This window comes from Oncorhynchus mykiss, chromosome 7, assembly GCF_013265735.2.
Source record: "Oncorhynchus mykiss isolate Arlee chromosome 7, USDA_OmykA_1.1, whole genome shotgun sequence".
Classification (NCBI taxonomy): Eukaryota; Metazoa; Chordata; class Actinopteri; order Salmoniformes; family Salmonidae; genus Oncorhynchus; species Oncorhynchus mykiss.
The window spans coordinates 89,649,322-89,677,223 of NC_048571.1; the positions used below are offsets into that span (position 1 = coordinate 89,649,322).

The 27,902-nt window shown below is 46.6% G+C and overlaps 1 protein-coding gene across 1 annotated transcript in view; it reads right to left on the reverse strand.

The window, feature by feature from the left end:
• Positions 1 to 22,860, reverse strand: part of LOC110528698 (protein Wnt-7a) — an 84,085-nt gene extending 61,225 nt beyond the window's left edge. The window contains exons 1-2 of the mRNA XM_021610831.2: positions 22,441 to 22,860; positions 21,679 to 21,905 (exon numbers count right to left, since the gene is read on the reverse strand). Of these exons, the coding sequence (XP_021466506.1) occupies positions 21,679 to 21,905; positions 22,441 to 22,511 (298 nt within the window). The 5' untranslated portion in view covers positions 22,512 to 22,860. The remainder of the gene's footprint in view (positions 1 to 21,678; positions 21,906 to 22,440) is intronic.
• Positions 22,861 to 27,902: the final 5,042 nt, after the last annotated feature.

Consider the following 27,902-nt stretch of genomic DNA (forward strand, 5'->3'; position numbering starts at 1 on the left):
CTGCTGAGAGACAGTGTTGACCTGCTGAAAGACAGTGTTGACCTGCTGATAGACAGTGTTGACCGGAGGTTGACCTGCTGAGAAGCAGTGTTGACCTACTAAGAGACAGTGTTGACCAGTTGAGAAACAGTGTTGACCTGGAGGTTGACCTGCTGAGAGACAGTGTTGACATGCAGAGACAGTGTTGACCTGCTGAGAAGCAGTGTTGACCTGCTGAGAGACAGTGTTGACCTGTTGAGAGACAGTGTTGTTCTGGAGGTTGACCTGCTGAGAGACAGTGTTGACCTGCAGAGACAGTGTTGACCTGCTGAGAGGCAGGGTTGACCTGCTGAGAGAGTGTGTTGACCTGTTGAGAGAGTGATGACCTGGAAGTTGACCTGCTGAGAGACAGTGTTGACCTGCTGAGAGACAGTGTTGACCGGAGGTTGATCTACTGAGAGACAATGTTGACCTGCTGAGAGACAGTGTTGACCTGCAGACAGACCGTGTTGACTTGGGGGTTGACCTGCTTAGTGACAGTGTTGACCTGCAGAGAAGCAGTGTTGACCTGGAGGTTGACCTGCTGAGATACAGTGTTGACCTGCTGAGAGGCAGGGTTGACCTGCAGAGAGACCGTGTTGACTTGGGGGTTGACCTGCTGAGTGACAGTGTTGACCTGCTGAGAGACAGTGTTGACCTGCTGAGAGACAGTGTTGACCTGCTGAGAGACAGTGTTGACCTGCTGAGAGACAGTGTTGACCGGAGGTTGATCTACTGAGAGACAATATTGACCTGCTGAGAGACAGTGTTGACCTGCTGAGAGACAGTGTTGACCTGCTGAGAGACAGTGTTGACCTGCTGAGAGACAGTGTTGACCTGCTGAGAGAGAGTGTTGACCTGCTGAGAGAGAGTGTTCACCTGCTGAGAAGCAGTGTTGACCTGGAGGTTGACCTGCTGAGAGACAATATTGACCTGCTGAGAGGCAGTGTTGACCTGCTGAGAGACAGTGTTGACCTGCTGAGAGACAGTGTTGACCTGATGAGAGACAGTGTTGACCAGCTGAGAGAGAGTGTTGACCTGCTGAGAGAGAGTGTTCACCTGCTGAGAGACAGTGTTGAACTGCTGACAGGCAGAGTTGACCTGCTGAGAGGCAGGGTTGACCTGCTGAGAGAGTGTGTTGACCTGCTGACAGGCAGAGTTGACCTGCTGAGAGGCAGGGTTGACCTGCTGAGAGAGTGTGTTGACCTGCTTACAGGCAGAGTTGACCTGCTGAGAGACAGGGTTGACCTGCTAAGAGAGTTTGTTGACCTGCTGAGAGACAGTGTTGACCTGCTGAGAGACAGTGTTGACCTGTTGAGAGACAGTGTTGACCTGGAGGTTGACCTGCTGAGAGACAGTGTTAACCTGCTGAGAGAGTGTGTTGACCTGTTGAGAGGCAGGGTTAACCTGCTGAGAGAGTGTGTTGACCTGTTGAGAGATAGTGATGACCTGGAAGTTGACCTGCTGTGTGACAGTGTTGACCTGCTGAGAGACAGTGTTGACCGGAGGTTGATCTACTGAGAGACAATGTTGACCTGCTGAGAGACAGTGTTGACCTGCAGAGAGACAGTGTTGACCTGCAGAGAGACCGTGTTGACTTGGGGGTTGACCTGCTTAGTGACAGTGTTGACCTGCTGAGAAGCAGTGTTGACCTACTGAGAGACAGTGTTGACCTACTGAGAGACAGTGTTGACCTGTTGAGAGACAGTGTTGACCTGGAGGTTGACCTGCTGAGAGACAGTGTTGACCTGCTGAGAGACAGTGTTGACCGGAGGTTGACCTACTGAGAGACAGTGTTGACCTGCTGAGAAGCAGTGTTGACCTGCTGAGAGACAGTGTTGACCTATGGAGAGTCAGTGTTGACCTGGAGGTTGACCTGCTGAGAGACAGTATTGACCTGCTGAGAGGCAGGGTTGACCTGCTGAGAGACAGTGTTGACCTGCTGAGAGACAGTGTTGACCTGCTGAGAGACAGTGTTGACCTGCTGAGAAGCAGTGTTGACCTGCTGAGAGACAGTGTTGACCTATGGAGGGTCAGTGTTGACCTGGAGGTTGACCTGCTGAGAGACAGTATTGACCTGCTGAGAGGTAGGGTTGACCTGCTGAGAGACAGTGTTGACCTGCTGAGAGACAGTGTGTTGAACTGCTGAGAGGCAGAGTTGACCTGCTGAGAGAGTGTGTTGACCTGCTGACAGGCAGAGTTGACCTGCTGAGAGACAGTGTTGACCTGCTGAGAGAGTTTGTTGACCTGCTGAGAGACAGTGTTGACATGGAGGTTGACCTGCTGAGAGGCAGTGTTGACCTGCTGAGAGGCAGGGTTGACCTGCTGAGAGAGTGTGTTGACCTGCTTACAGGCAGAGTTGACCTGCTGAAAGACAGGGTTGACCTGCTGAGAGACAGTTTTGACCGGCAGAGAGACCGTGTTGACCTGCAGAGAGACAGTGTTGACTTGGGGGTTGACCTGCTGAGAGACAGTGTTGACTTGCTGAGAGATAGTGTTGACCTGCTGAGAGACAGTGTTGACCTGCTGAGAGACAGTGTTGACCGGAGGTTGACCTGCTGACAGACAGTGTTGACCTGCAGAGGGACAGTGTTGACCTGCAGAGAGACAGTGTTGACTGGAGGTTGACCTGCTGACAGACAGTGTTGAACGGAGGTTGACGTGCTGAGAGACAGTGTTGACCTGCTGAAAGACAGTGTTGACCGGAAGTTGACCTGCTGAGAGACAATGTTGACTTTGGGGTTGACCTGCTTAGTGACAGTGTTGACCTGCTGAGAAGCAGTGTTGACCTACTAAGAGACAGTGTTGACCTGTTGAGAGACAGTGTTGACCTGGAGGTTGACCTGCTGAGAGACAGTGTTGACCTGCTGAGAAGCAGTGTTGACCTGCTGAGAAGCAGTGTTGACCTGCTGAGAAGCAGTGTTGACCTGCTGAGAAGCAGGGTTGACCTGCTGATAGACAGTGTTGACCTGTTGAGAGACAGTGTTGACCTGGAGGTTGACCTGCTGAGAGACAGTGTTGACCTGCAGAGACAGTGTTGACCTGCTGAGAGGCAGGGTTGACCTGCTGAGAGAGTGTGTTGACCTGTTGAGAGATAGTGATGACCTGGAAGTTGACCTGTTGAGAGACAGTGTTGACCTGCTGAGAGACAGTGTTGACCGGAGGTTGACCTACTGAGAGACAGTGTTGACCTGCAGAGAGACCGTGTTGACTTCGGGGTTGACCTGCTTAGTGACAGTGTTGACCTGCTGAGAGACAGTGTTGACCTGCTGAGAGACAGTGTTGACCTGCTGAGAGACAGTGTTGACCTGCTGAGAGACAGTGTTGACCTGCTGAGAGACAGTGTTGACCTGCTGAGAGACAGTGTTGACCTGCTGAGAGACAGTGTTGACCTGCAGAGAGACAATTTTGACCTGCTGAGAGACAGTGTTGACTTGGAAATTGACCTGCTTAGTGACTGCTGAGAGGCAGTGTTGACTTGGGGTTTGACCTGCTTAGTGACAGTATTGACCTCCTGAGAGACAGTGTTGACCTGCTGAGAGACAGTGTTGACTTGGAAATTGACCTGCTTAGTGACTGCTGAGAAGCAGTGTTGACCTGCTTATGACAGTGTTGACCTGGAGGTTGACCTGCTGAGAGGCAGTGTTGACCTGCTGAAAGACAGTGTTGACCTGCTGAGAGACAGTGTTGACCGGAGGTTGACCTGCTGAGAGACAATGTTGACCTGCAGAGGGACAGTGTTGACCTGCAGAGAGACAGTGTTGACTGGAGGTTGACCTGCTGACAGACAGTGTTGAACGGAGGTTGACGTGCTGAGAGACAGTGTTGACCTGCTGAAAGACAGTGTTGACCGGAAGTTGACCTGCTGAGAGACAATGTTGACTTTGGGGTTGACCTGCTTAGTGACAGTGTTGACCTGCTGAGAAGCAGTGTTGACCTACTAAGAGACAGTGTTGACCTGTTGAGAGACAGTGTTGACCTGGAGGTTGACCTGCTGAGAGACAGTGTTGACCTGCTGAGAAGCAGTGTTGACCTGCTGAGAAGCAGTGTTGACCTGCTGAGAAGCAGTGTTGACCTGCTGAGAAGCAGTGTTGACCTGCTGATAGACAGTGTTGACCTGTTGAGAGACAGTGTTGACCTGGAGGTTGACCTGCTGAGAGACAGTGTTGACCTGCAGAGACAGTGTTGACCTGCTGAGAGGCAGGGTTGACCTGCTGAGAGAGTGTGTTGACCTGTTGAGAGATAGTGATGACCTGGAAGTTGACCTGTTGAGAGACAGTGTTGACCTGCTGAGAGACAGTGTTGACCGGAGGTTGACCTACTGAGAGACAGTGTTGACCTGCAGAGACACCGTGTTGACTTCGGGGTTGACCTGCTTAGTGACAGTGTTGACCTTTTGAGAGACAGTGTTGACCTGCTGAGAGACAGTGTTGACCTGCTGAGAGACAGTGTTGACCTGCTTATGACAGTGTTGACCTGGAGGTTGACCTGCTGAGAGGCAGTGTTGACCTGCTGAGAGGCAGGGTTGACCTGCTAAGAGAGTTTGTTGACCTGCTGAAAGACAGTGTTGACCTGCTGAGAGACAGTGTTGACCGGAGGTTGACCTGCTGAGAGACAATGTTGACCTGCAGAGGGACAGTGTTGACCTGCAGAGAGACAGTGTTGACTGGAGGTTGACCTGCTGACAGACAGTGTTGAACGGAGGTTGACGTGCTGAGAGACAGTGTTGACCTGCTGAAAGACAGTGTTGACCGGAAGTTGACCTGCTGAGAGACAATGTTGACTTTGGGGTTGACCTGCTTAGTGACAGTGTTGACCTGCTGAGAAGCAGTGTTGACCTACTAAGAGACAGTGTTGACCTGTTGAGAGACTGTGTTGACCTGGAGGTTGACCTGCTGAGAGACAGTGTTGACCTGCTGAGAAGCAGTGTTGACCTGCTGATAGACAGTGTTGACCTGTTGAGAGACAGTGTTGACCTGGAGGTTGACCTGCTGAGAGACAGTGTTGACCTGCTGAGAAGCAGTGTTGACCTGCTGAGAAGCAGTGTTGACCTGCTGAGAAGCAGTGTTGACCTGCTGAGAAGCAGGGTTGACCTGCTGATAGACAGTGTTGACCTGTTGAGAGACAGTGTTGACCTGGAGGTTGACCTGCTGAGAGACAGTGTTGACCTGCAGAGACAGTGTTGACCTGCTGAGAGGCAGGGTTGACCTGCTGAGAGAGTGTGTTGACCTGTTGAGAGATAGTGATGACCTGGAAGTTGACCTGCTGAGAGACAGTGTTGACCTACTGAGAGACAGTGTTGACCTGCAGAGAGACCGTGTTGACTTGGGGGTTGACCTGCTGAGAGACAGTGTTGACCTGCTGAGAGACAGTGTTGACCTGCTGAGAGACAGTGTTGACCTGCTGAGAGACAGTGTTGACCTGCTGAGAGACAGTGTTGACCTGCTGAGAGACAGTGTTGACCTGCAGAGAGACAATTTTGACCTGCTGAGAGACAGTGTTGACTTGGAAATTGACCTGCTTAGTGACTGCTGAGAGGCAGTGTTGACTTGGGGTTTGACCTGCTTAGTGACAGTATTGACCTCCTGAGAGACAGTGTTGACCTGCTGAGAGACAGTGTTGACTTGGAAATTGACCTGCTTAGTGACTGCTGAGAAGCAGTGTTGACCTGCTTATGACAGTGTTGACCTGGAGGTTGACCTGCTGAGAGGCAGTGTTGACCTGCTGAGAGGCAGGGTTGACCTGCTAAGAGAGTTTGTTGACCTGCTGAAAGACAGTGTTGACCTGCTGAGAGACAGTGTTGACCGGAGGTTGACCTGCTGAGAGACAATGTTGACCTGCTGAGAGACAGTGTTGACCTGCAGAGGGACAGTTGTTGACCTGCAGAGAGACAGTGTTGACCTGCTGAGAGGCAGTGTTGACCTGCTGAGAGGCAGTGTTGACCTGCTGAATGACAGTGTTGACCTGCTGAATGACAGTGTTGACCTGCTGAATGACAGTGTTGACCGGAGGTTGACCTGCTGAAAGACAGTGTTGACTTTGGGGTTGACCTGCTGAATGACAGTGTTGACCTGCTGAGAGACAATGTTGACCGGATGTTGACCCGCTGAGAGACAGTGTTGACCTGCTGAATGACAGTGTTGACCTGCTGAGAGACAGTGTTGACCTGCTGAGAGACAGTGTTGACCTGCTGAGAGACCGTGTTGACCTGCTGAGAGACCGTGTTGACCTGCTGAGAGACCGTGTTGACCTGCTGAGAGACCGTGTTGACCTGCTGAGAGACAGTGTTGACCTGCTGAGAGACAGTGTTGACCTGCTGAGAGACCGTGTTGACCTGCTGAGAGACCGTGTTGACCTGCTGAGAGACAGTGTTGACCTGCTGAGAGACCGTGTTGACCTGCTGAGAGACAGTGTTGACCTGCTGAGAGACCGTGTTGACCTGCTGAGAGACCGTGTTGACCTGCTGAGAGACAGTGTTGACCTGCTGAGAGACAGTGTTGACCTGCTGAGAGACCGTGTTGACCTGCTGAGAGACCGTGTTGACCTGCTGAGAGACAGTGTTGACCTGCTGAGAGACCGTGTTGACCTGCTGAGAGACAGTGTTGACCTGCTGAGAGGCAGTGTTGACCTGCTGAGAGACCGTGTTGACCTGCTGAGAGACAGTGTTGACCTGCTGAGAGACCGTGTTGACCTGCTGAGAGACCGTGTTGACCTGCTGAGAGACAGTGTTGACCTGCTGAGAGGCAGTGTTGACCTGCTGAGAGACAGTGTTGACCTGCTGAGAGGCAGTGTTGACCTGCTGAGAGACAGTGTTGACCTGCTGAGAGGCAGTGTTGACCTGCTGAGAGGCAGTGTTGACCTGCTGAGAGACCGTGTTGACCTGCTGAGAGGCAGGGTTGACCAGAGGTTGACCTGCTGAGAGACAATGTTGACATGGTACCGGTCTGTCTGTCTGTCTGTCTGTCCAGAGACAGGATGTGGCTGCATGGCTGGACTAATGCACCGTCCGTCCTTCCGTCCGTCCGTCCTTCCTTCCTTCCTTCCAGAGACAGTGTTGACCTGCTGAGAGAGTGTGTTGACTTTAAGGTTGACCTGCTTATTGACAATGATGAGTCAAGAGACAGTGTTGACCTGCTGAGAGGCAGTGTTGACCTGCTGAGAGGCAGTGTTGACCTGCTGAGAGATAGTGTTGATCTGAAGGTTGACCTGCTAAGAGACAGTGTTGAGCTGCTGAGAGACAGTGTTGCCCTGCTAAGAGCCAGGTCAACACTGTCTCTCAACAGGTCAACACACTCTCTCAGCAGGTCAACACTGCATCTCGGCAGGTCATCATTGTCACTAAGCAGGTCAACACTGTCTCTGGAAGGAAGGAAGGAAGGACGGACGGACGGAAGGACGGACGGAGCATTAGTCCAGCCATGCAGCCACATCCTGTCTCTGGACAGACAGACAGACAGACCGGTACCATGTCAACATTGTCTGAGAGGCAGGTCAACACTGCCTCTCAGCAGGTCAACACTGTCTCTCAGCAGGTCAACACTGTCTCTCAGCAGGTCAACACTGTCTCTCAGCAGGTCAACACTGTCTCTCAGCAGGTCAACTGTCCAGGTCAACACTGTCTCTCAGCAGGTCAACACTGTCTCTCAGCAGGTTAACTGTCCAGGTCAACACTGTCTCAGCAGATCAACCAGGTCAACCCAGGAAAGTATAGTCCATGTATTGCTGCAATACAATGGTCAGAGATGTATTTAACGGTGCACCCAGAGGGAGAGATAGTGTTGTGATGTTTAGAATCTGGCCCTCAGCCCAGCTCCTGTCACACAGCTGGCAGCTCCTTGAGGTGAGCCTGAGGGCTGAGAGGCATGCAGACCCTCCCTAGATGGACCGCCTGATACCACACCATTACACCCCACACTAATACAGTACCACAAGGTTCTGATCAGACCGGGGTTCTGTTCTGATACCACAGAGTTCTGTTCTGACACCACAGGGTTCTGATACCACAGGTTTTGATACCACAGGGTTCTGTTCTGATACCACGGGGTTCTGATACCACAGGGTTCTGTTCAGATACCACATGGTTCTGTTCTTATACCACAGGGTTATGATACCACAGGGTTCTGTTCTGATACCAAAGTGTTCTGCTCTGATACCACAGGGTTATATTCTGATACCACAGTGTTCTGTTCAGATACAACTCGGTTCTGATAACACAGGGTTGTGATAACTCAGGGTTGTGATACCACAGGGCTGTGATAACTCAGGGTTGTGATACCATAGCGCTGTGATACCATAGGGTTCCACCCCATACACCACTACCAGGTTAGCCTCATTCTTAATTAAAATACAGATAACACCTTACAGGTGATACTATTGAAAATAAAATACACAGGAAATGAAAACACCCATGAGCTGGTCAGTGATAGTACCATACTGTAATTTAATCACATCCTATCAGGACAAATCTCAGTAGATTTGAAGTCAGTATTTATGCTGATAGTTTATGTGTCGGGGGGGCTAGGGTCAGTCTGTTATATCTGGAGTATTTCTCCTGTCTTATCCAATGTCCTGTGTGATCTCTCTCTCTCTCTCTCTCTCCCCTCGACAACCACTGTGATTATTATTATCTGACCCTGCTGGTCATTTATGAACATTTGAACATCTTGGCCATGTTCTGTTATAATCTCCACCCGGCACAGCCAGAAGAGGACTGGCCACCCCTCATAGCCTGGTTCCTCTCTAGGTTTAGGGCTTTAGGCTGGGTTTCTGTACAGAACTTTGTGACATCAGCTGATGTAAGAAGGGCTTTAAAAAAATTGATTGATTGAACCCTGTGGTGTCGTCATCATCATCATTACAGTATTGATAAGCAGTGTTACTGGCTTGCGTGGTCAACTCTACCCCCGATCAATAATTTACACCTTAACCCGACAACACTGACCCTTCAACCAAGGAAACATACCCTGTATTCCAAATCAACCGCTAGCTCCCCCTAAACACTAAGAAAATAGGGTTCCTCAAGGGTTCTTTGGGAAGGTTGATGGTTCTATGTGGAGACATAATGACTCAAAGAACCATTAGAACCCTTCAATGGTTCTTTGCAGTTCACAAAAGGGTTCTTTGCTCATTTAGTGATAATTAATTATGTGACTACGGCCCGTGACGGTGTCTAGTGAAAGACTCACGTATGGCCTTGAGTTAACTGATGTCTAAACCAGTGGTTCTCCCCAGCCATTGCAGATCTAGAACACCTGATTCAACTTAGTTAACACAATAATAAAACCAACGAAATGTTAACAATATAAAATGGCTAACCAGAAAAAATAACCCTGTTTGGTTCTTCAAAAGATTATTTCTAGAACCTTAAGATTGAGAAGGTTTCTTTATAGAATCATTCTCTATAAAGAACCATTAAAAAGGGTTCTATTTCTAAGTCCTTTTGTTCAGCTGATCTAGAATTCAAATGCCGACCGCATTATATACCAAGAGAGTTCTCTTCGATTATAATCACAGTCGTGTATATTCCCCCCCAAGCAGACGCATCGACGGCCCTGAAAGAACTTCATTGGACTCTATGTAAACTGGAAACCACATATCCTGAGGCTGCATTTATTGTAGATAGGGATTTTAACAAGGCTAATCTAAATTTTATCAGCATATCGAATGTGCGACCCGGGCTGGTAAAACCCTAGATCATTGTTATTCTAACTTCCGCGATGCATACAAAGCCCTCCCCCGCCCTCCTTTCGGAAAATCTGACCACGACTCCATTTTGATGCTCCCAGCCTATAGACAGAAACTAAAACAGGAAACGCCTGTGCTCAGGTCTGTTCAACGCTGGTACGACCAATCGGATTACACGCTTCAAGATTGCTTCGATCACATGGACTGGGATATGTTCGCATAGCATCGGATAATAACATTGATGAATACACTGATTCGGTGAGCGAGTTCATTAGAAAGTGCATCGGTGATGTTGTACCCACAGCGACTATTAAAACCTTCCCCAACCAGAAAGCGTGGATTGATGGCAGCATTCGCGCAAAACTGAAAGCGCAAACAACTGCTTTTAATCGGGGCAAGGCGACTGGAAACATGACCGAATACAAACAGTGTAGCTATTCCCTCCGCAAGGCGATCAAACAAGCTAAGCATCAGTATAGAGACAAAGTAGAGTCTCAACGGCTCAGACACGAGAGGTATGTGGCAGGGTCTACCGTCAATCACGAATTACAAAAAGAAAACCAGCCCCGTCGCGAACCACGATGTCTTGCTCCCAGACAAACTAAACAACTTCTTTGCTTGAGGACAATACAGTTCCACCAACACGGCCCGCTACCAAAACCTGCGGGATCTCCTTCACTGCAGCCAACGTGAGTAAAACATTTAAACGTGTTAACCTTCGCAAAGCTGCCGGCCCAGACGGCATCCCTAGCTGCGACCTCAGAGCATGCGCAGACCAGCTGACTGGTGTGTTTACGGACATATTCAATCAATCCTTATCCCAGTCTGCTGTTCCCACATGCTTCAAGAGGGCCACTATTGTGAGGGCCACAAGAAAGCTAAGGTAACTAAGGTAACTGAGCTAAATGACTATCGCCCCGTAGCACTCAATTCCGTCACCATGAAGTGCTAGGGGGCACTATTTTTATTTTTGAAAAAATAACGTTCCCAAAGTAAAAGGCCTATTTCTCAGGACCAGATGCTAGAATATGCATATAATTGACAGCGTAGGATAGAAAACACTCTAAAGTTTCCAAAACTGTAAAAATATTGTCTGTGAGTATAACATAAATGAAATTGCAGGCGAAAGCCTGAGAAAAATCCAATCAGGAAGTGACTTATTTTGAAAGCTCTGTGTTCCTATGCATCCCTATTGACCATTGAAAGGGATATCAACCATATTTCTTTTTCTGTGGCTTCCCTAAGGTGTCTACAGCCTTTAGACGTAGTTTCAGGCCACATTGCGTAAGTGGTCAGTTGTTGGCTCAGTGTGATTTTTGTGCAAAACAGAGAGGTAGCCATTTTTCCTCCCGGTCCTAGTGAAAAGCCAACTGTCCCAGTTGATATATTGTCGAATAGATATTTGAAAAACACCTTGAGGATTGATTATAAAAAACATTTGCCATGTTTCTGTCAATATTATGGATATAATTTGGAATTTGTGTCTTCATTGTCGTGACCGCTATTTCCGGTGGATTCCTGGGCATAACGCATCAAACTAACGGAGGTATTTGGATATAAAAAATATCTTTATGGAACACAAGGAACATTTGCTGTCAAATTGGAGTCTCGTGAGTGAAAACATCCGAAGATCAAAGGTAAACGATTAATTTGATTGCTTTTCTGATTCGTGACCAAGTTACCTGCTGCTAGGTGTACATAATGTTTCGCCAGTATATCGATAAACTTACAAACGCTTGTATTGATTTCGCTGTAAAGCATCATTTCAAAATCTGAGACGACAGTTAACAAAAGGCTAAGTTGTGTTTCGCTATATTTCACTTGTGATTTCATGAATATGGATATTTTCTAGTAAGATTATTTGACCGTTGCGCTATGCTATTTAGCGTAGTTGAAGATAATTATCCCGGATCCGGGATGGATGGTTCCAAGAGTTAACAACATAGTACCCTCCAAGCTCAAGACCCTGGGTCTCAACCCAGCCCTGTGCAACTGGGTCCTGGACTTCCTGACGGGCGGTGAGGGTAGGAAACAATATCTCCACCCCGCTGATCCTAAACACTGGGGCCCCACGAGGGTGCGTTCTCAGCCCTCTCCTGTACTCCCTGTTCACCCATGACTGCGTGGCCATGCACGCCTCCAACTCAATCATCAAGTTTGTAGACAACACTACAGTGGTAGGCTTGATTACCAACAACGACGAGACGGCCTACAGGGAGGAGGTGAGGGCCCTCGGAGTGTGGTGTCAGGAAAATAACCTCACACAACCTCAGGATGCTGAAGAAATTCGGCTTGTCACCAAAAAAACTCAAACTTTTACAGATGCACAATCGAGAGTATCCTGTCGGGCTGTATTACCGCCTGGTACGGCAACTGCTCCGCCCACAACCGTAAGGCTCTCCAGAGGGTAGTGAGGTCTGCACAACGCATCACCGGGGGCAAACTACCTGCCCTCCAGGACAAAAAAAAAAAGATCATCAAGGACAACAACCACCCGAGCCACTGCCTGTTCACCCTGCTATCATCCAGAAGGCGAGGTCAGTACAGGTGCATCAAAGCTGGGACCAAGATACTTTTTTTATTTTTTTATTTTACCTTTATTTAACTAGGCAAGTCAGTTAAGAACAAATTCTTATTTTCAATGACGGCCTATTCAGCGTGTCAACATTTCAGGCTGGTGCTGTTGTTGTTTTTTCAGGGGACACATTGGGCCCCTTGATAAAAGTGGAGCAACGTTTGATTGGATATCTGAACATTATTGCCAATCAGATGCCTTCATGGCAGCAGTGTATACATCTGCAAATATATTTTTTTCAGCAGGATAATGCCCCATGCCACAAGGCGAGGATTGTTGTGGAATCTGCTTACAGCAGTGGCCTGCCCACCAGACCTCAATCCAACAAAGCATCTGTGGGATGAGATGAAATTAGCTATTTGAGGTAGAGCTCCACTACGAGCCAATAGGAAGCGTTGGAGTCAACATGGGCCAGCATCCCTGTGGAACGCTTTGACACGTTGTAGAGTCCATGACTCGGCAAATTGATGCTGTTCTGAGGGCAAAAGGGGGTGCAACTCAATATCAGGAATCTGTTCCTAATGTTTTGTACACTCAGTGTATCAAGTTCACTTTAGATCTTAAACTACCATAAACCACCTCCATTGGCGATTTAGAGAGCAACCGCAGACCACGTGTATGGGGTCATGTGGCCGGACCACGTGTATGGGGTCATGTGGCCAGACCACGTGTATGGGGTCATGTGGCCGGACCACGTGTATGGGGTCGTGTGGCCGGACCACGTGTATGGGGTCATGTTTCCAGACCACGTGTATGGGGTCATGTGGCCAGACCACGTGTATGGGGTCATGTGGCCGGACCACGTGTATGGGGTCGTGTTTCCAGACCACGTGTATGGGGTCGTGTTTCCAGACCACGTGTATGGGGTCATGTGGCCGGACCACGTGTATGGGGTCGTGTTTCCAGACCACGTGTATGGGGTCGTGTTTCCAGACCACGTGTATGGGGTTGTGTTTCCAGACCACGTGTATGGGGTCATGTTTCCAGACCACGTGTATGGGGTCATGTGGCCAGACCACGTGTATGGGGTCGTGTTTCCAGACCACGTGTATGGGGTCGTGTTTCCAGACCACGTGTATGGGGTCGTGTTTCCAGACCACGTGTATGGGGTCGTGTTTCCAGACCACGTGTATGGGGTCGTGTTTCCAGACCACGTGTATGGGGTCGTGTTTCCAGACCACGTGTATGGGGTCGTGTTTCCAGACAACGTGTATGGGGTCATGTGGCCGGACCACGTGTATGGGGTCATGTGGCCGGACCACGTGTATGGGGTCATGTGGCCGGACCACGTGTATGGGGTCGTGTTTCCAGACCACGTGTATGGGGTCATGTGGCCGGACCACGTGTATGGGGTCATGTTTCCAGACCACGTGTATGGGGTCATGTGGCCGGACCACGTGTATGGGGTCATGTGGCCGGACCACGTGTATGGGGTCATGTTTCCAGACCACGTGTATGGGGTCATGTTTCCGGACCACGTGTATGGGGTCATGTTTCCAGACCACGTGTATGGGGTCATGTTTCCAGACCACGTGTATGGGGTCATGTGGCCAGACCACGTGAATGGGGTCATGTTTCCAGACCACGTGTATGGGGTCATGTGGCCGGACCACGTGTATGGGGTCGTGTTTCCAGACCACGTGTATGGGGTCATGTGGCCGGACCACGTGTATGGGGTCGTGTTTCCAGACCACGTGTATGGGGTCATGAGGCCGGACCACGTGTATGGGGTCATGTGGCCGGACCACGTGTATGGGGTCATGTGGCCGGACCACGTGTATGGGGTCATGTGGCCGGACCACGTGTATGGGGTCATGTGGCCGGACCACGTGTATGGGGTCATGTGGCCGGACCACGTGTATGGGGTCATGTGGCCGGACCACGTGTATGGGGTCGTGTTTCCAGACCACGTGTATGGGGTCATGTGGCCGGACCACGTGTATGGGGTCGTGTTTCCAGACCACGTGTATGGGGTCATGTGGCCGGACCACGTGTATGGGGTCATGTGGCCGGACCACGTGTATGGGGTCGTGTTTCCAGACCACGTGTATGGGGTCGTGTTTCCAGACCACGTGTATGGGGTCATGTGGCCGGACCACGTGTATGGGGTCGTGTTTCCAGACCACGTGTATGGGGTCGTGTTTCCAGACCATGTGTATGGGGTCGTGTTTCCAGACCACGTGTATGGGGTCGTGTTTCCAGACCACGTGTATGGCATCGTGTTTCCAGACCACGTGTATGGGGTCGTGTTTCCAGACCACGTGTATGGGGTCGTGTTTCCAGACCACGTGTATGGCGTCGTGTTTCCAGACCGCGTGTATGGGGTCGTGTTTCCAGACCACGTGTATGGGGTCGTGTTTCCAGACCACGTGTATGGGGTCGTGTTTCCAGACCACGTGTATGGGGTCGTGTTTCCAGACCACGTGTATGGGGTCATGTGGCCGGACCACGTGTATGGGGTCGTGTTTCCAGACCACGTGTATGGGGTCGTGTTTCCAGACCACGTGTATGGGGTCATGTGGCCGGACCACGTGTATGGGGTCGTGTTTCCAGACCACGTGTATGGCGTCGTGTTTCCAGACCACGTGTATGGGGTCGTGTTTCCAGACCACGTGTATGGGGTCGTGTTTCCAGACCACGTGTATGGGGTCGTGTTTCCAGACCACGTGTATGGGGTCGTGTTTCCAGACCACGTGTATGGGGTCATGTGGCCGGACCACGTGTATGGGGTCGTGTTTCCAGACCACGTGTATGGGGTCGTGTTTCCAGACCACGTGTATGGGGTCGTGTTTCCAGACCACGTGTATGGGGTCATGTGGCCGGACCACGTGTATGGGGTCGTGTTTCCAGTTCACGTGTATGGGGTCGTGTTTCCAGACCACGTGTATGGGGTCGTGTTTCCAGACCACGTGTATGGCGTCATGTGGCCAGACCACGTGTATGGCGTCGTGTTTCCAGACCACGTGTATGGGGTCGTGTTTCCAGACCACGTGTATGGGGTCGTGCAGATATGGCTAGGCCAGCCCAGCAGATATGGCTAGGCCAGCCCAGCAGATATGGCTAGGCCAGCCCAGCAGATATGGCCAGGCCAGCCCAGCAGATATGGCTAGGCCAGCCCAGCAGATATGGCCAGGCCAGCCCAGCAGATATGGCTAGGCCAGCCCAGAAGATATGGCTAGGCCAACCCAGCAGATATGGCTAGGCCAGCCCAGCAGATATGGCCAGGCCAGCCCAGCAGATATGGCTAGGCCAGCCCAGAAGATATGGCTAGGCCAACCCAGCAGATATGGCTAGGCCAGCCCAGAAGAAATGGCTAGGCCAGCCCAGCAGAAATGGCTAGGCCAGCCCAGCAGATATGGCTAGGCCAGCCCAGCAGATATGGCTAGGCCAGCCCAGCAGATATGGCCAGGCCAGCCCAGCAGATATGGCTAGGCCAGCCCAGAAGATATGGCTAGGCCAACCCAGCAGATATGGCTAGGCCAGCCCAGCAGATATGGCCAGGCCAGCCCAGCAGATATGGCCAGGCCAGCCCAGCAGATATGGCTAAGCCAGCCCAGCAGATATGGCCAGGCCAGCCCAGCAGATATGGCTAGGCCAGCCCAGAAGATATGGCTAGGCCAACCCAGCAGATATGGCTAGGCCAGCCCAGCAGATATGGCCAGGCCAGCCCAGCAGATATGGCTAGGCCAGCCCAGCAGATATGGCTAGGCCAGCCCAGCAGATATGGCTAGGCCAGCCCAGCAGATATGGCCAGGCCAGCCCAGCAGATATGGCTAGGCCAGCCCAGCAGATATGGCTAGGCCAGCCCAGCAGATATGGCTAGGCCAGCCCAGAAGATATGGCTAGGCCAACCCAGCAGATATGGCTAGGCCAGCCCAGCAGATATGGCCAGGCCAGCCCAGCAGATATGGCTAGGCCAGCCCAGCAGATATGGCTAGGCCAGCCCAGCAGATACGGCCAGGCCAGCCCAGCAGATATGGCTAGGCCAGCCCAGCAGATATGGCTAGGCCAGCCCAGCAGATACGGCCAGGCAAAAGCCCCCATGTTTTCCTTCAAACTCTATATTTTTTCTCTCTCACAACACAAGCAGTGGGGCTCCATCTGTTGGGAAAAACAACAGCGGATCCGGGCTTTAAAATCTGCTTTAGACAAACCAGTTCAAGATGTATTTTAACAAATGAGAAGACAGTCAGTAATTTGGACATTGTATTGTGAAAAGAAAATGCTCTATATGAATATGCATTGCAATGCGTATTACAAAACACTGTTTAAGTTGAGTGAAAAAGTGACTGTATGATGTTGTGTGTTGTACTAAACCAAAATGTCCTTAGAGATTTGTAACTGCATTTTTCATGATCTGTTGTGTAACTAAGAGTTATGAACATTTACCACAGACTTGCACCAATGCCATTTAAAAACAATTGTAGTCTGAAAACAATTTAACTTGAACACATGACTTAAATATTAATTCAACCATTACTCCATACAACAAGATCATACTATAGAAGGAATAGCCTACATTTCATTGTAAATTATAGTATATTTATGGCTATTTGTGTAAAAATCCATAAACAGCCCAATCAAAGGGGAAATCTACAGTTGCAACATCCATTTGTGGACTCATAACGTTTGTAAACAAAGTAAATATAAACACACACAGTATAGCTTCAAAACATGGTTCAAACTATGATTGTATATCATTGATGGTGAGTCTTTCTATGAATCAGAGTGGTCACATACAGTCTATGAATCAGAGTGTCTATGAATCTGAGAGTGGTTACATACAGTCTATAAATCTGAGAGTGGTTACATACAGTCTACCAGTCTATGAATCTGAGACTGGTTACATACAGTCTATGAATCTGAGAGTGGTTACATACAGTCTATGAATCTGAGAGTGGTTACATACAGTCTATAAATCTGAGAGTGGTTACATACAGTCTACCAGTCTATGAATCTGAGACTGGTTACATACAGTCTACCAGTCTATGAATCTGAGAGTGGTTCCATACAGTCTACCAGTCTATGAATCTGAGAGTGGTCACATACAGTCTATGAATCTGAGAGTGGTTACATACAGTCTATGAATCTGAGAGTGGTTACATACAGTCTATGAATCTGAGAGTGGTCACATACAGTCTATGAATCTGAGAGTGGTTACATACAGTCTATGAATCTGAGAGTGGTTACATACAGTCTATGAATCTGAGAGTGGTTACATACAGTCTACCAGTCTATGAATCTGAGACTGGTTACATACAGTCTATGAATCTGAGAGTGGTTACATACAGTCTATGAATCTGAGAGTGGTTACATACAGTCTATAAATCTGAGAGTGGTTACATACAGTCTACCAGTCTATGAATCTGAGACTGGTTACATACAGTCTATGAATCTGAGAGTGGTTACATACAGTCTATGAATCTGAGAGTGGTTACATACAGTCTATAAATCTGAGAGTGGTTACATACAGTCTACCAGTCTATGAATCTGAGACTGGTTACATACAGTCTACCAGTCTATGAATCTGAGAGTGGTTCCATACAGTCTACCAGTCTATGAATCTGAGAGTGGTCACATACAGTCTATGAATCTGAGAGTGGTTACATACAGTCTATGAATCTGAGAGTGGTTACATACAGTCTATGAATCTGAGAGTGGTCACATACAGTCTATGAATCTGAGAGTGGTTACATACAGTCTATGAATCTGAGAGTGGTTACATACAGTCTATGAATCTGAGAGTGGTTACATACAGTCTACCAGTCTATGAATCTGAGAGTGGTTCCATACAGTCTACCAGTCTATGAATCTGAGAGTGGTTACATACAGTCTATAAATCTGAGAGTGGTTACATACAGTCTATAAATCTGAGAGTGGTTACATACAGTCTACCAGTCTATGAATCTGAGAGTGGTTACATACAGTCTACCAGTCTATGAATCAGAGAGTGGTTACATACAGTCTATAAATCTGAGAGTGGTTACATACAGTCTATAAATCTGAGAGTGGTTACATACAGTCTACCAGTCTATGAATCTGAGACTGGTTACATACAGTCTACCAGTCTATGAATCTGAGAGTGGTCACATACAGTCTATGAATCTGAGAGTGGTTACATACAGTCTACCAGTCTATGAATCTGAGAGTGGTTACATACAGTCTACCAGTCTATGAATCTGAGAGTGGTTCCATACAGTCTACCAGTCTATGAATCTGAGAGTGGTTCCATACAGTCTACCAGTCTATGAATCTGAGAGTGGTCACATACAGTCTATGAATCTGAGAGTGGTTACATACAGTCTATGAATCTGAGAGTGGTTACATACAGTCTATGAATCTGAGAGTGGTTACATACAGTCTACCAGTCTATGAATCTGAGAGTGGTTCCATACAGTCTACCAGTCTATGAATCTGAGAGTGGTTACATACAGTCTATGAATCTGAGAGTGGTTACATACAATCTACCAGTCTATGAATCTGAGAGTGGTTCCATACAGTCTACCAGTCTATGAATCTGAGAGTGGTTCCATACAGTCTACCAGTCTATGAATCTGAGAGTGGTCACATACAGTCTATGAATCTGAGAGTGGTTACATACAGTCTATGAATCTGAGAGTGGTTACATACAGTCTACCAGTCTATGAATCTGAGACTGGTTACATACAGTCTACCAGTCTATGAATCTGAGAGTGGTTACATACAGTCTATGAATCTGAGAGTGGTTACATACAGTCTACCAGTCTATGAATCTGAGAGTGGTCACATACAGTCTATGAATCTGAGAGTGGTTACATACAGTCTACCAGTCTATGAATCTGAGAGTGGTTCCATACAGTCTACCAGTCTATGAATCTGAGAGTGGTTCCATACAGTCTACCAGTCTATGAATCTGAGAGTGGTCACATACAGTCTATGAATCTGAGAGTGGTTACATACAGTCTATGAATCTGAGAGTGGTTACATACAGTCTATGAATCTGAGAGTGGTTACATACAGTCTACCAGTCTATGAATCTGAGAGTGGTTCCATACAGTCTACCAGTCTATGAATCTGAGAGTGGTTACATACAGTCTATGAATCTGAGAGTGGTTACATACAGTCTACCAGTCTATGAATCTGAGAGTGGTCACATAAAGTCTATGAATCTGAGAGTGGTTACATACAGTCTATGAATCTGAGAGTGGTTACATACAGTCTACCAGTCTATGAATCTGAGACTGGTTACATACAGTCTACCAGTCTATGAATCTGAGAGTGGTTACATACAGTCTATGAATCTGAGAGTGGTTACATACAGTCTACCAGTCTATGAATCTGAGAGTGGTCACATACAGTCTATGAATCTGAGAGTGGTTACATACAGTCTACCAGTCTATGAATCTGAGAGTGGTTCCATACAGTCTACCAGTCTATGAATCTGAGAGTGGTTCCATACAGTCTACCAGTCTATGAATCTGAGAGTGGTTACATACAGTCTATGAATCTGAGAGTGGTTACATACAGTCTAAGAATCTGAGAGTGGTTACATACAGTCTACCAGTCTATGAATCTGAGAGTGGTTCCATACAGTCTACCAGTCTATGAATCTGAGAGTGGTTACATACAGTCTATGAATCTGAGAGTGGTTACATACAGTCTACCAGTCTATGAATCTGAGAGTGGTTCCATACAGTCTACCAGTCTATGAATCTGAGAGTGGTTACATACAGTCTACAAGTCTATGAATCTGAGAGTGGTCACATACAGTCTATGAATCTGAGAGTGGTTACATACAGTCTATGAATCTGAGAGTGGTTACATACAGTCTACCAGTCTATGAATCTGAGACTGGTTACATACAGTCTACCAGTCTATGAATCTGAGAGTGGTTACATACAGTCTATTAATCTGAGAGTGGTTACATACAGTCTACCAGTCTATGAATCTGAGAGGGGTTACATACAGTCTACCAGTCTATGAATCTGAGAGTGGTTACATACAGTCTATTAATCTGAGAGTGGTTACATACAGTCTACCAGTCTATGAATCTGAGAGGGGTTACATACAGTCTACCAGTCTATGAATCTGAGAGTGGTTACATACCGTCTACCAGTCTATGAATCTGAGAGTGGTTACATACAGTCTATTAATCTGAGAGTGGTTACATACAGTCTACCAGTCTATGAATCTGAGAGTGGTTACATACAGTCTATTAATCTGAGAGTGGTTACATACAGTCTACCAGTCTATGAATCTGAGAGGGGTTACATACAGTCTACCAGTCTATGAATCTGAGAAGTGGATACATACAGTCTACCAGTCTATGAATCTGAGAAGTGGATACATACAGTATCTCCAGCCCCATCATCCATCAGCTTGTTATTGTGATTAAGTTATTATTTAGTTTTGTGGGGGACTACAGGTACAAAAAAAATCAATCAATCAAAGAATTGCATACAAAGATAACCCCAACCCATTTCCCCTTATTCCCCATCCACCCATTTCCCCTTATTCCCCATCCACCCATTTTACCCTTATTCCCCATCCACCCATTTTACCCTTATTCCCCATCCACCCATTTCCCCTTATTCCCCATCCACCCATTTCCCCTTATTCCCCATCCACCCCCCAGCATCCTTCTACCCACCCGGGAACCCTGCCACGCACCTCGCCTAGCCCACCCCTCAGCTTTGAAGTGAAACTGATCGCCTCTTTAAGAATCTATTTTATCTGTGTTCTAGAAATGGTTGAAATAATTCAAGTATGATGTCCATAATATAGGACACCAGACATGATTAAAGTCTGTCACTGCTCAGCTATCTGATGTCCATAATATAGGACACCATACATGATTAAAGTCTGTCACTGCTCAGCTATCTGATGTCCATAATATAGGACACCAGACATGATTAAAGTCTGTCACTGCTCAGCTATCTGATGTCCATAATATAGGACACCATACATGATTAAAGTCTGTCACTGCTCAGCTATCTGATGTCCATAATATAGGACACCATACATGATTAAAGTTTGTCACTGCTCAGCTATCTGATGTCCATAATATAGGACACCAGGCATGATTAAAGTCTGTCACTGCTCAGCTATCTGATGTCCATAATATAGGACACCATACATGATTAAAGTCTGTCACTGCTCAGCTATCTGATGTCCATAATATAGGACACCAGACATGATGAGTGTAAACAACTTACTCATTGGACTGATGCCATATGATGGTCATGGACAAACTGAACTAAAGTGAGAGGGGGATACACGTGCTATAACATTCAAAAAAGGAAGAACATTTCTGAGCACTTGGCAAATACATTGGGAACGGAGTGTTGTCAATTTGGCAGGTGTATCCTACTAATATCGATTTAATCACTGTAAGAGGTGAAACTGAAATGATTGTTACATACCCACGTTCAGCTCTTTTCCAAATACGGTCCTCTCTCCCAGGGCAGAACAGTTCCACCGTCCGTTTTTGAACTGAAACTGGCACTCATTGATGCCCATCTGAGCTCCTTCTCCGATCACTATGATGGCGTCGGGTCGGCTCTGACAGATCGTCCGCTGTCGTGGAGCTAAACCCGGGATCTTGTTACAGATGATACCCGCGCCTAATGCCACCACGGACGAAAAAACCCTGTGAATTGTATTAGTTACATTAAATGATGGCAAATAATGAATAATGCGTTGGATACTTGTCATCAACATGGTTTCAAAATATTTGGACATAGTGTTGAATGATAATCATGCAAGTATATTGACATTTGACACGGACTATAAATCATAAATACATTACAATACAAAACCATTCAACATACTGTAGCGACCCGCACAATATTTTCAATCCGAGATATTCTTGGTCATGTTTATTTCTCTGTTTGATGTTAAAACTATTTAAACTATAATATAAATCCCACTGTGCCGGACAGTAGGCTAATACATGTCTATTAGGGCTAATAGCTCATTTACTCAGGTATCACAATTATTGGAACAATGAATTAAACAAACTAGTCTATCTAATATTATTTCGTTAACAATAAATGATGAAGGTATTATTTCCTGCCCACATGTCTCATATGATCTGTGTTCATAGCTATCCACTGACAACATTCCCCAGCTCTCATCCCTAATTCCACGCTATCAGGTCTCAACATGCACAATGTGCTACTCACCCTATTTTCAAATACACTATTCCCAAGCAGAGAAACATGTGGAAAATCCAGCAGCGCGTTTTCATGCTCATGATCACCAGCCAGTTGGTTTGATATGACCGCTACAATCAGACCGTGTTCTCTTCTGTCTGCACCCAGCCCGGACCGGCAGGCAGGCAGACACGCGGGAATTCCAGGTAAACTTATTGGCGACAGAAAGAAAAGACTCCGGGGGACAAATGAAAGTTCCTCTGCAAACGAGTCGGAAATATCCTGGGGTATATGTGGAATTGTTTCGGTCGCATTGGTCAGCCTGTCTCCGGTACCTTAAGAGAAAGAGATATCTAACAGATCCTAGTGCTCGCCTGCAGGGCCGATGGTATCTATGTCTGATATCTATCAGGGCGTGCTGCTAACGCACCAGCAGCAGCTCGCTGACTCCAGCACTGAGACACACTGCTGCTGCCTCCGAAACAAAGTCACCGATACTCGCTAGAATCCCCTGGAACAGTGACTGACCGCATTTGTATAAAAGAAGATGGACATGTGCTTCCTAATGATTACATTTTGGATACAAAATATCGATTTGAAGAATTAATATAATAAATGGCATTCAAAGTTTATAATGATCATGTTCCTGTTGCAAAGTTTGCATGACAGAGTGAATGAATGTAGCGTGGGGTATTACTTTAAAGCCATGTAGACAGTCTGCTAACTACACTACATGACCAACAGTATGTAGACAGTCTGCTATCTAAGGTATGTAGACAGTCTGCTATCTACACTACATTACCAAACAGTATGTAGACAGCCTGCTATCTACACTACATGACCAACAGTATGTAGACAGTCTGCTATCTAAAGGTATGTAGACAGTCTGCTATCTACACTACATGACCAACAGTATGTAGACAGTCTGCTATCTAAGGTATGTAGACAGTCTGCTATCTACACTACATGATCAACGGTATGTAGACAGTCTGCTATCTACACTACATGACCAAACAGTATGTAGACAGTCTGCTATCTACACTACATGACCAACGGTATGTAGACAGTCTGCTATCTACACTACATAACCAACAGTATGTAGACAGTCTGCTATCTACACTACATGACCAACGGTATGTAGACAGTCTGCTATCTACACTACATGATCAACGGTATGTAGACAGTCTGCTATCTACACTACATGACCAAACAGTATGTAGACAGTCTGCTATCTACACTACATGACCAACGGTATGTAGACAGTCTGCTATCTACACTACATGATCAACGGTATGTAGACAGTCTGCTATCTACACTACATGACCAAACAGTATGTAGACAGTCTGCTATCTACACTACATGACCAACGGTATGTAGACAGTCTGCTATCTACACTACATAACCAACGGTATGTAGACAGTCTGCTATCTACACTACATGACCAACAGTATGTAGACAGTCTGCTATCTAAGGTATGTAGACAGTCTGTTATCTACACTACATTACCAAACAGTATGTAGACAGCCTGCTATCTACACTACATGACCAACAGTATGTAGACAGTCTGCTATCTAAAGGTATGTAGACAGTCTGCTATCTACACTACATGACCAACAGTATGTAGACAGTCTGCTATCTAAGGTATGTAGACAGTCTGCTATCTACACTACATGATCAACGGTATGTAGACAGTCTGCTATCTACACTACATGACCAAACAGTATGTAGACAGTCTGCTATCTACACTATATGACCAACGGTATGTAGACAGTGTGCTATCTACACTACATGACCAACAGTATGTAGACAGTCTGCTATCTACACTACATGACCAACAGTATGTAGACAGTCTGCTTTCTAAGGTATGTAGACAGTCTGCTATCTACACTACATGATCAACGGTATGTAGACAGTCTGCTATCTACACTACATGACCAACATTATGTAGACAGTCTGCTATCTACACTACATGACCAACATTATGTAGACAGTCTGCTATCTACACTACATGACCAACGGTATGTAGACAGTCTGCTCTCTACACTACATGACCAACGGTATGTAGACAGTCTGCTATCTACACTACATGACCAACGGTATTTAGACAGTCTGCTATCTACACTACATGACCAACAGTATGTAGAGAGTCTGCTATGTACACTATATGACCAACAGTATGTAGACAGTCTGCTATCTAAGGTATGTAGACAGTCTGCTATCTACACTACATGATCAACGGTATGTAGACAGTCTGCTATCTAAGGTATGTAGACAGTCTGCTATCTACACTATATGACCAACAGTATGTAGACAGTCTGCTATCTAAGGTATGTAGACAGTCTGCTATCTACACTACATGATCAACGGTATGTAGACAGTCTGCTATCTACACTACATGACCAACATTATGTAGACAGTCTGCTATCTACACTACATGACCAACAGTATGTAGACAGTCTGCTATCTAAGGTATGTAGACAGTATGCTATCTACACTACATGATCAACGGTATGTAGACAGTCTGCTATCTAAGGTATGTAGACAGTCTGCTATCTACACTATATGACCAACAGTATGTAGACAGTCTGCTATCTAAGGTATGTAGACAGTCTGCTATCTACACTACATGATCAACGGTATGTAGACAGTCTGCTATCTACACTACATGACCAACATTATGTAGACAGTCTGCTATCTACACTACATGACCAACAGTATGTAGACAGTCTGCTATCTAAGGTATGTAGACAGTCTGCTAGCTACACTACATGATCAACGGTATGTAGACAGTCTGTTATCTACACTACATGACCAAACAGTATGTAGACAGTCTGCTATCTACACTACATGACCAACGGTATGTAGACAGTCTGCTATCTACACTACATAACCAACGGTATGTAGACAGTCTGCTATCTACACTACATGACCAACAGTATTTAGACAGTCTGCTATCTACGAAACATGACCAACGGTATGTAGACAGTCTGCTATCTACACTACATGACCAACGGTATGTAGACAGTCTGCTATCTACACTACATGACCAACGGTATTTAGACAGTCTGCTATCTACACTACATGACCAACAGTATGTAGAGAGTCTGCTATCTAAAGGTATGTAGACAGTCTGCTATCTACACTACATAACCAACAGTATGTAGACAGCCTGCTATCTACACTACATGACCAATGGTATGTAGACAGTCTGCTATCTACACTACATGACCAACGGTATTTAGACAGTCTGCTATCTACACTACATGACCAACAGTATGTAGAGTCTGCTATCTAAAGGAATGTAGACAGTCTGCTATCTACACTACATGACCAACGGTATGTAGAGAGTCTGCTATCTACACTACATAACATAACCAACAGTATGTAGACAGTCTGTTATCTACACTACATGACCAACAGTATGTAGATGGTCTGCTATCTACACTACATAACATAACCAACAGTATGTAGACAGCCTGCTATCTACACTACATGACCAACAGTATGTAGACAGTATGCTATCTACACTACATTACCAACAGTATGTAGACAGTCTGCTATCTACACTACATTACCAACAGTATGTAGACAGTCTGCTATCTACACTACATTACCAATAGTATGTAGACAGTCTGCTATCTACACTACATGACCAACAGTATGTAGACAGTCTGCTATCTACACTACATGACCAAACAGTATGTAGACAGTCTGCTATCTACACTACATTACCAACAGTATGTAGACAGTCTGCTATCTACACTACATGACCAACAGTATGTAGACAGTCTGCTATCTACACTACATTACCAACAGTATGTAGACAGTCTGCTATCTACACTACATGACCAACAGTATGTAGACAGTCTGCTATCTACACTACATGACCAACGGTATGTAGACAGTCTGCTATCTAAGGTATGTAGACAGTCTGTTATCTACACTACATGACCAACGGTATGTAGAGAGTCTGCTATCTAAGGTATGTAGACAGTCTGCTATCTACACTACATGACCAACAGTATGTAGACAGTCTGCTATCTACACTACATGACCAACAGTATGTAGACAGTCTGCTATCTACACTACATGACCAACAGTATGTAGACAGACTGCTATCTACACTACATGGCCAACGGTATGTAGACAGTCTGCTATCTACACTACATGGCCAACGGTATGTAGACAGTCTGCTATCTACACTACCAACGGTATGTAGACAGTCTGCTATCTACACTACATGACCAACGGTATGTAGACAGTCTGCTATCTACACTACATGGCCAACGGTATGTAGACAGTCTGCTATCTACACTACCAACGGTATGTAGGCAGTCTGCTATCTACACTACATGACCAACAGTATGTAGACAGTCTGCTATCTAAGGTATGTAGACAGTCTGCTATCTACACTACATGACCAATGGTATGTAGACAGTCTGCTATCTACACTACATGACCAACAGTATGTAGACAGTCTGCTATCTACACTACATGACCAACAGTATGTAGACAGTCTGCTATCTACACTACATGACCAACGGTATGTAGACAGTCTGCTATCTACACTACATGACCAACAGTATGTAGACAGTCTGCTATCTAAGGTATGTAGACAGTCTGCTATCTACACTACATGACCAATGTTATGTAGACTGTCTGCTATCTACACTACATGACCAACAGTATGTAGACAGTCTGCTATATAAGGTATGTAGACTGTCTGCTATCTACACTACATGACCAACAGTATGTAGACAGTCTGCTATGTACACTACATGACCAAACAGTATGTAGACAGTCTGCTATCTACACTACCAACGGTATGTAGACAGTCTGCTATCTACACTACATGACCAACGGTATGTAGACAGTCTGCTATCTACACTACATGACCAACGGTATGTAGACAGTCTGCTATATAAGGTATGTAGACAGTCTGCTATCTACACTACATGACCAACGGTATGTAGACAGTCTGCTATCTAAACTACATGACCAAACAGTATGTAGACAACTGTTCATAGAACATCTCTTTTCAAAATCATGACATTAATATGGAGGTTGAGGGGTTGAGGTCAGGGCTCAGTGCAGGCCAGTCAAGTTCTTCAACACTGATGTCGACAAACCATTTCTGTATAGACCCCACTTTGAGCAAAGGGGCATTGTCATGCTGAAACAGGAGAGGGCCATCCCCAAATGGTTACCACAAAGCTGGAAGCACAGATAAGTCTAGATTATTTTTTTCGGACGACACTACAGTGGTAGGCTTGATTACCAACAACAACGAGACGGCCTACAGGGAGGAGGTGAGGGCCCTCGGAGTGTGGTGTCAGGAAAATAACCTCACACTCAACGTCAACAAAACTAAGGAGATGATTGTGGACTTCAGGAAACAGCAGAGGGAGCACCCCCCTATCCACATCGATGGGACAGTAGTGGAGAGGGTAGTAAGTTTTAAGTTCCTCGGCGTACACATCGCGGACAAACTG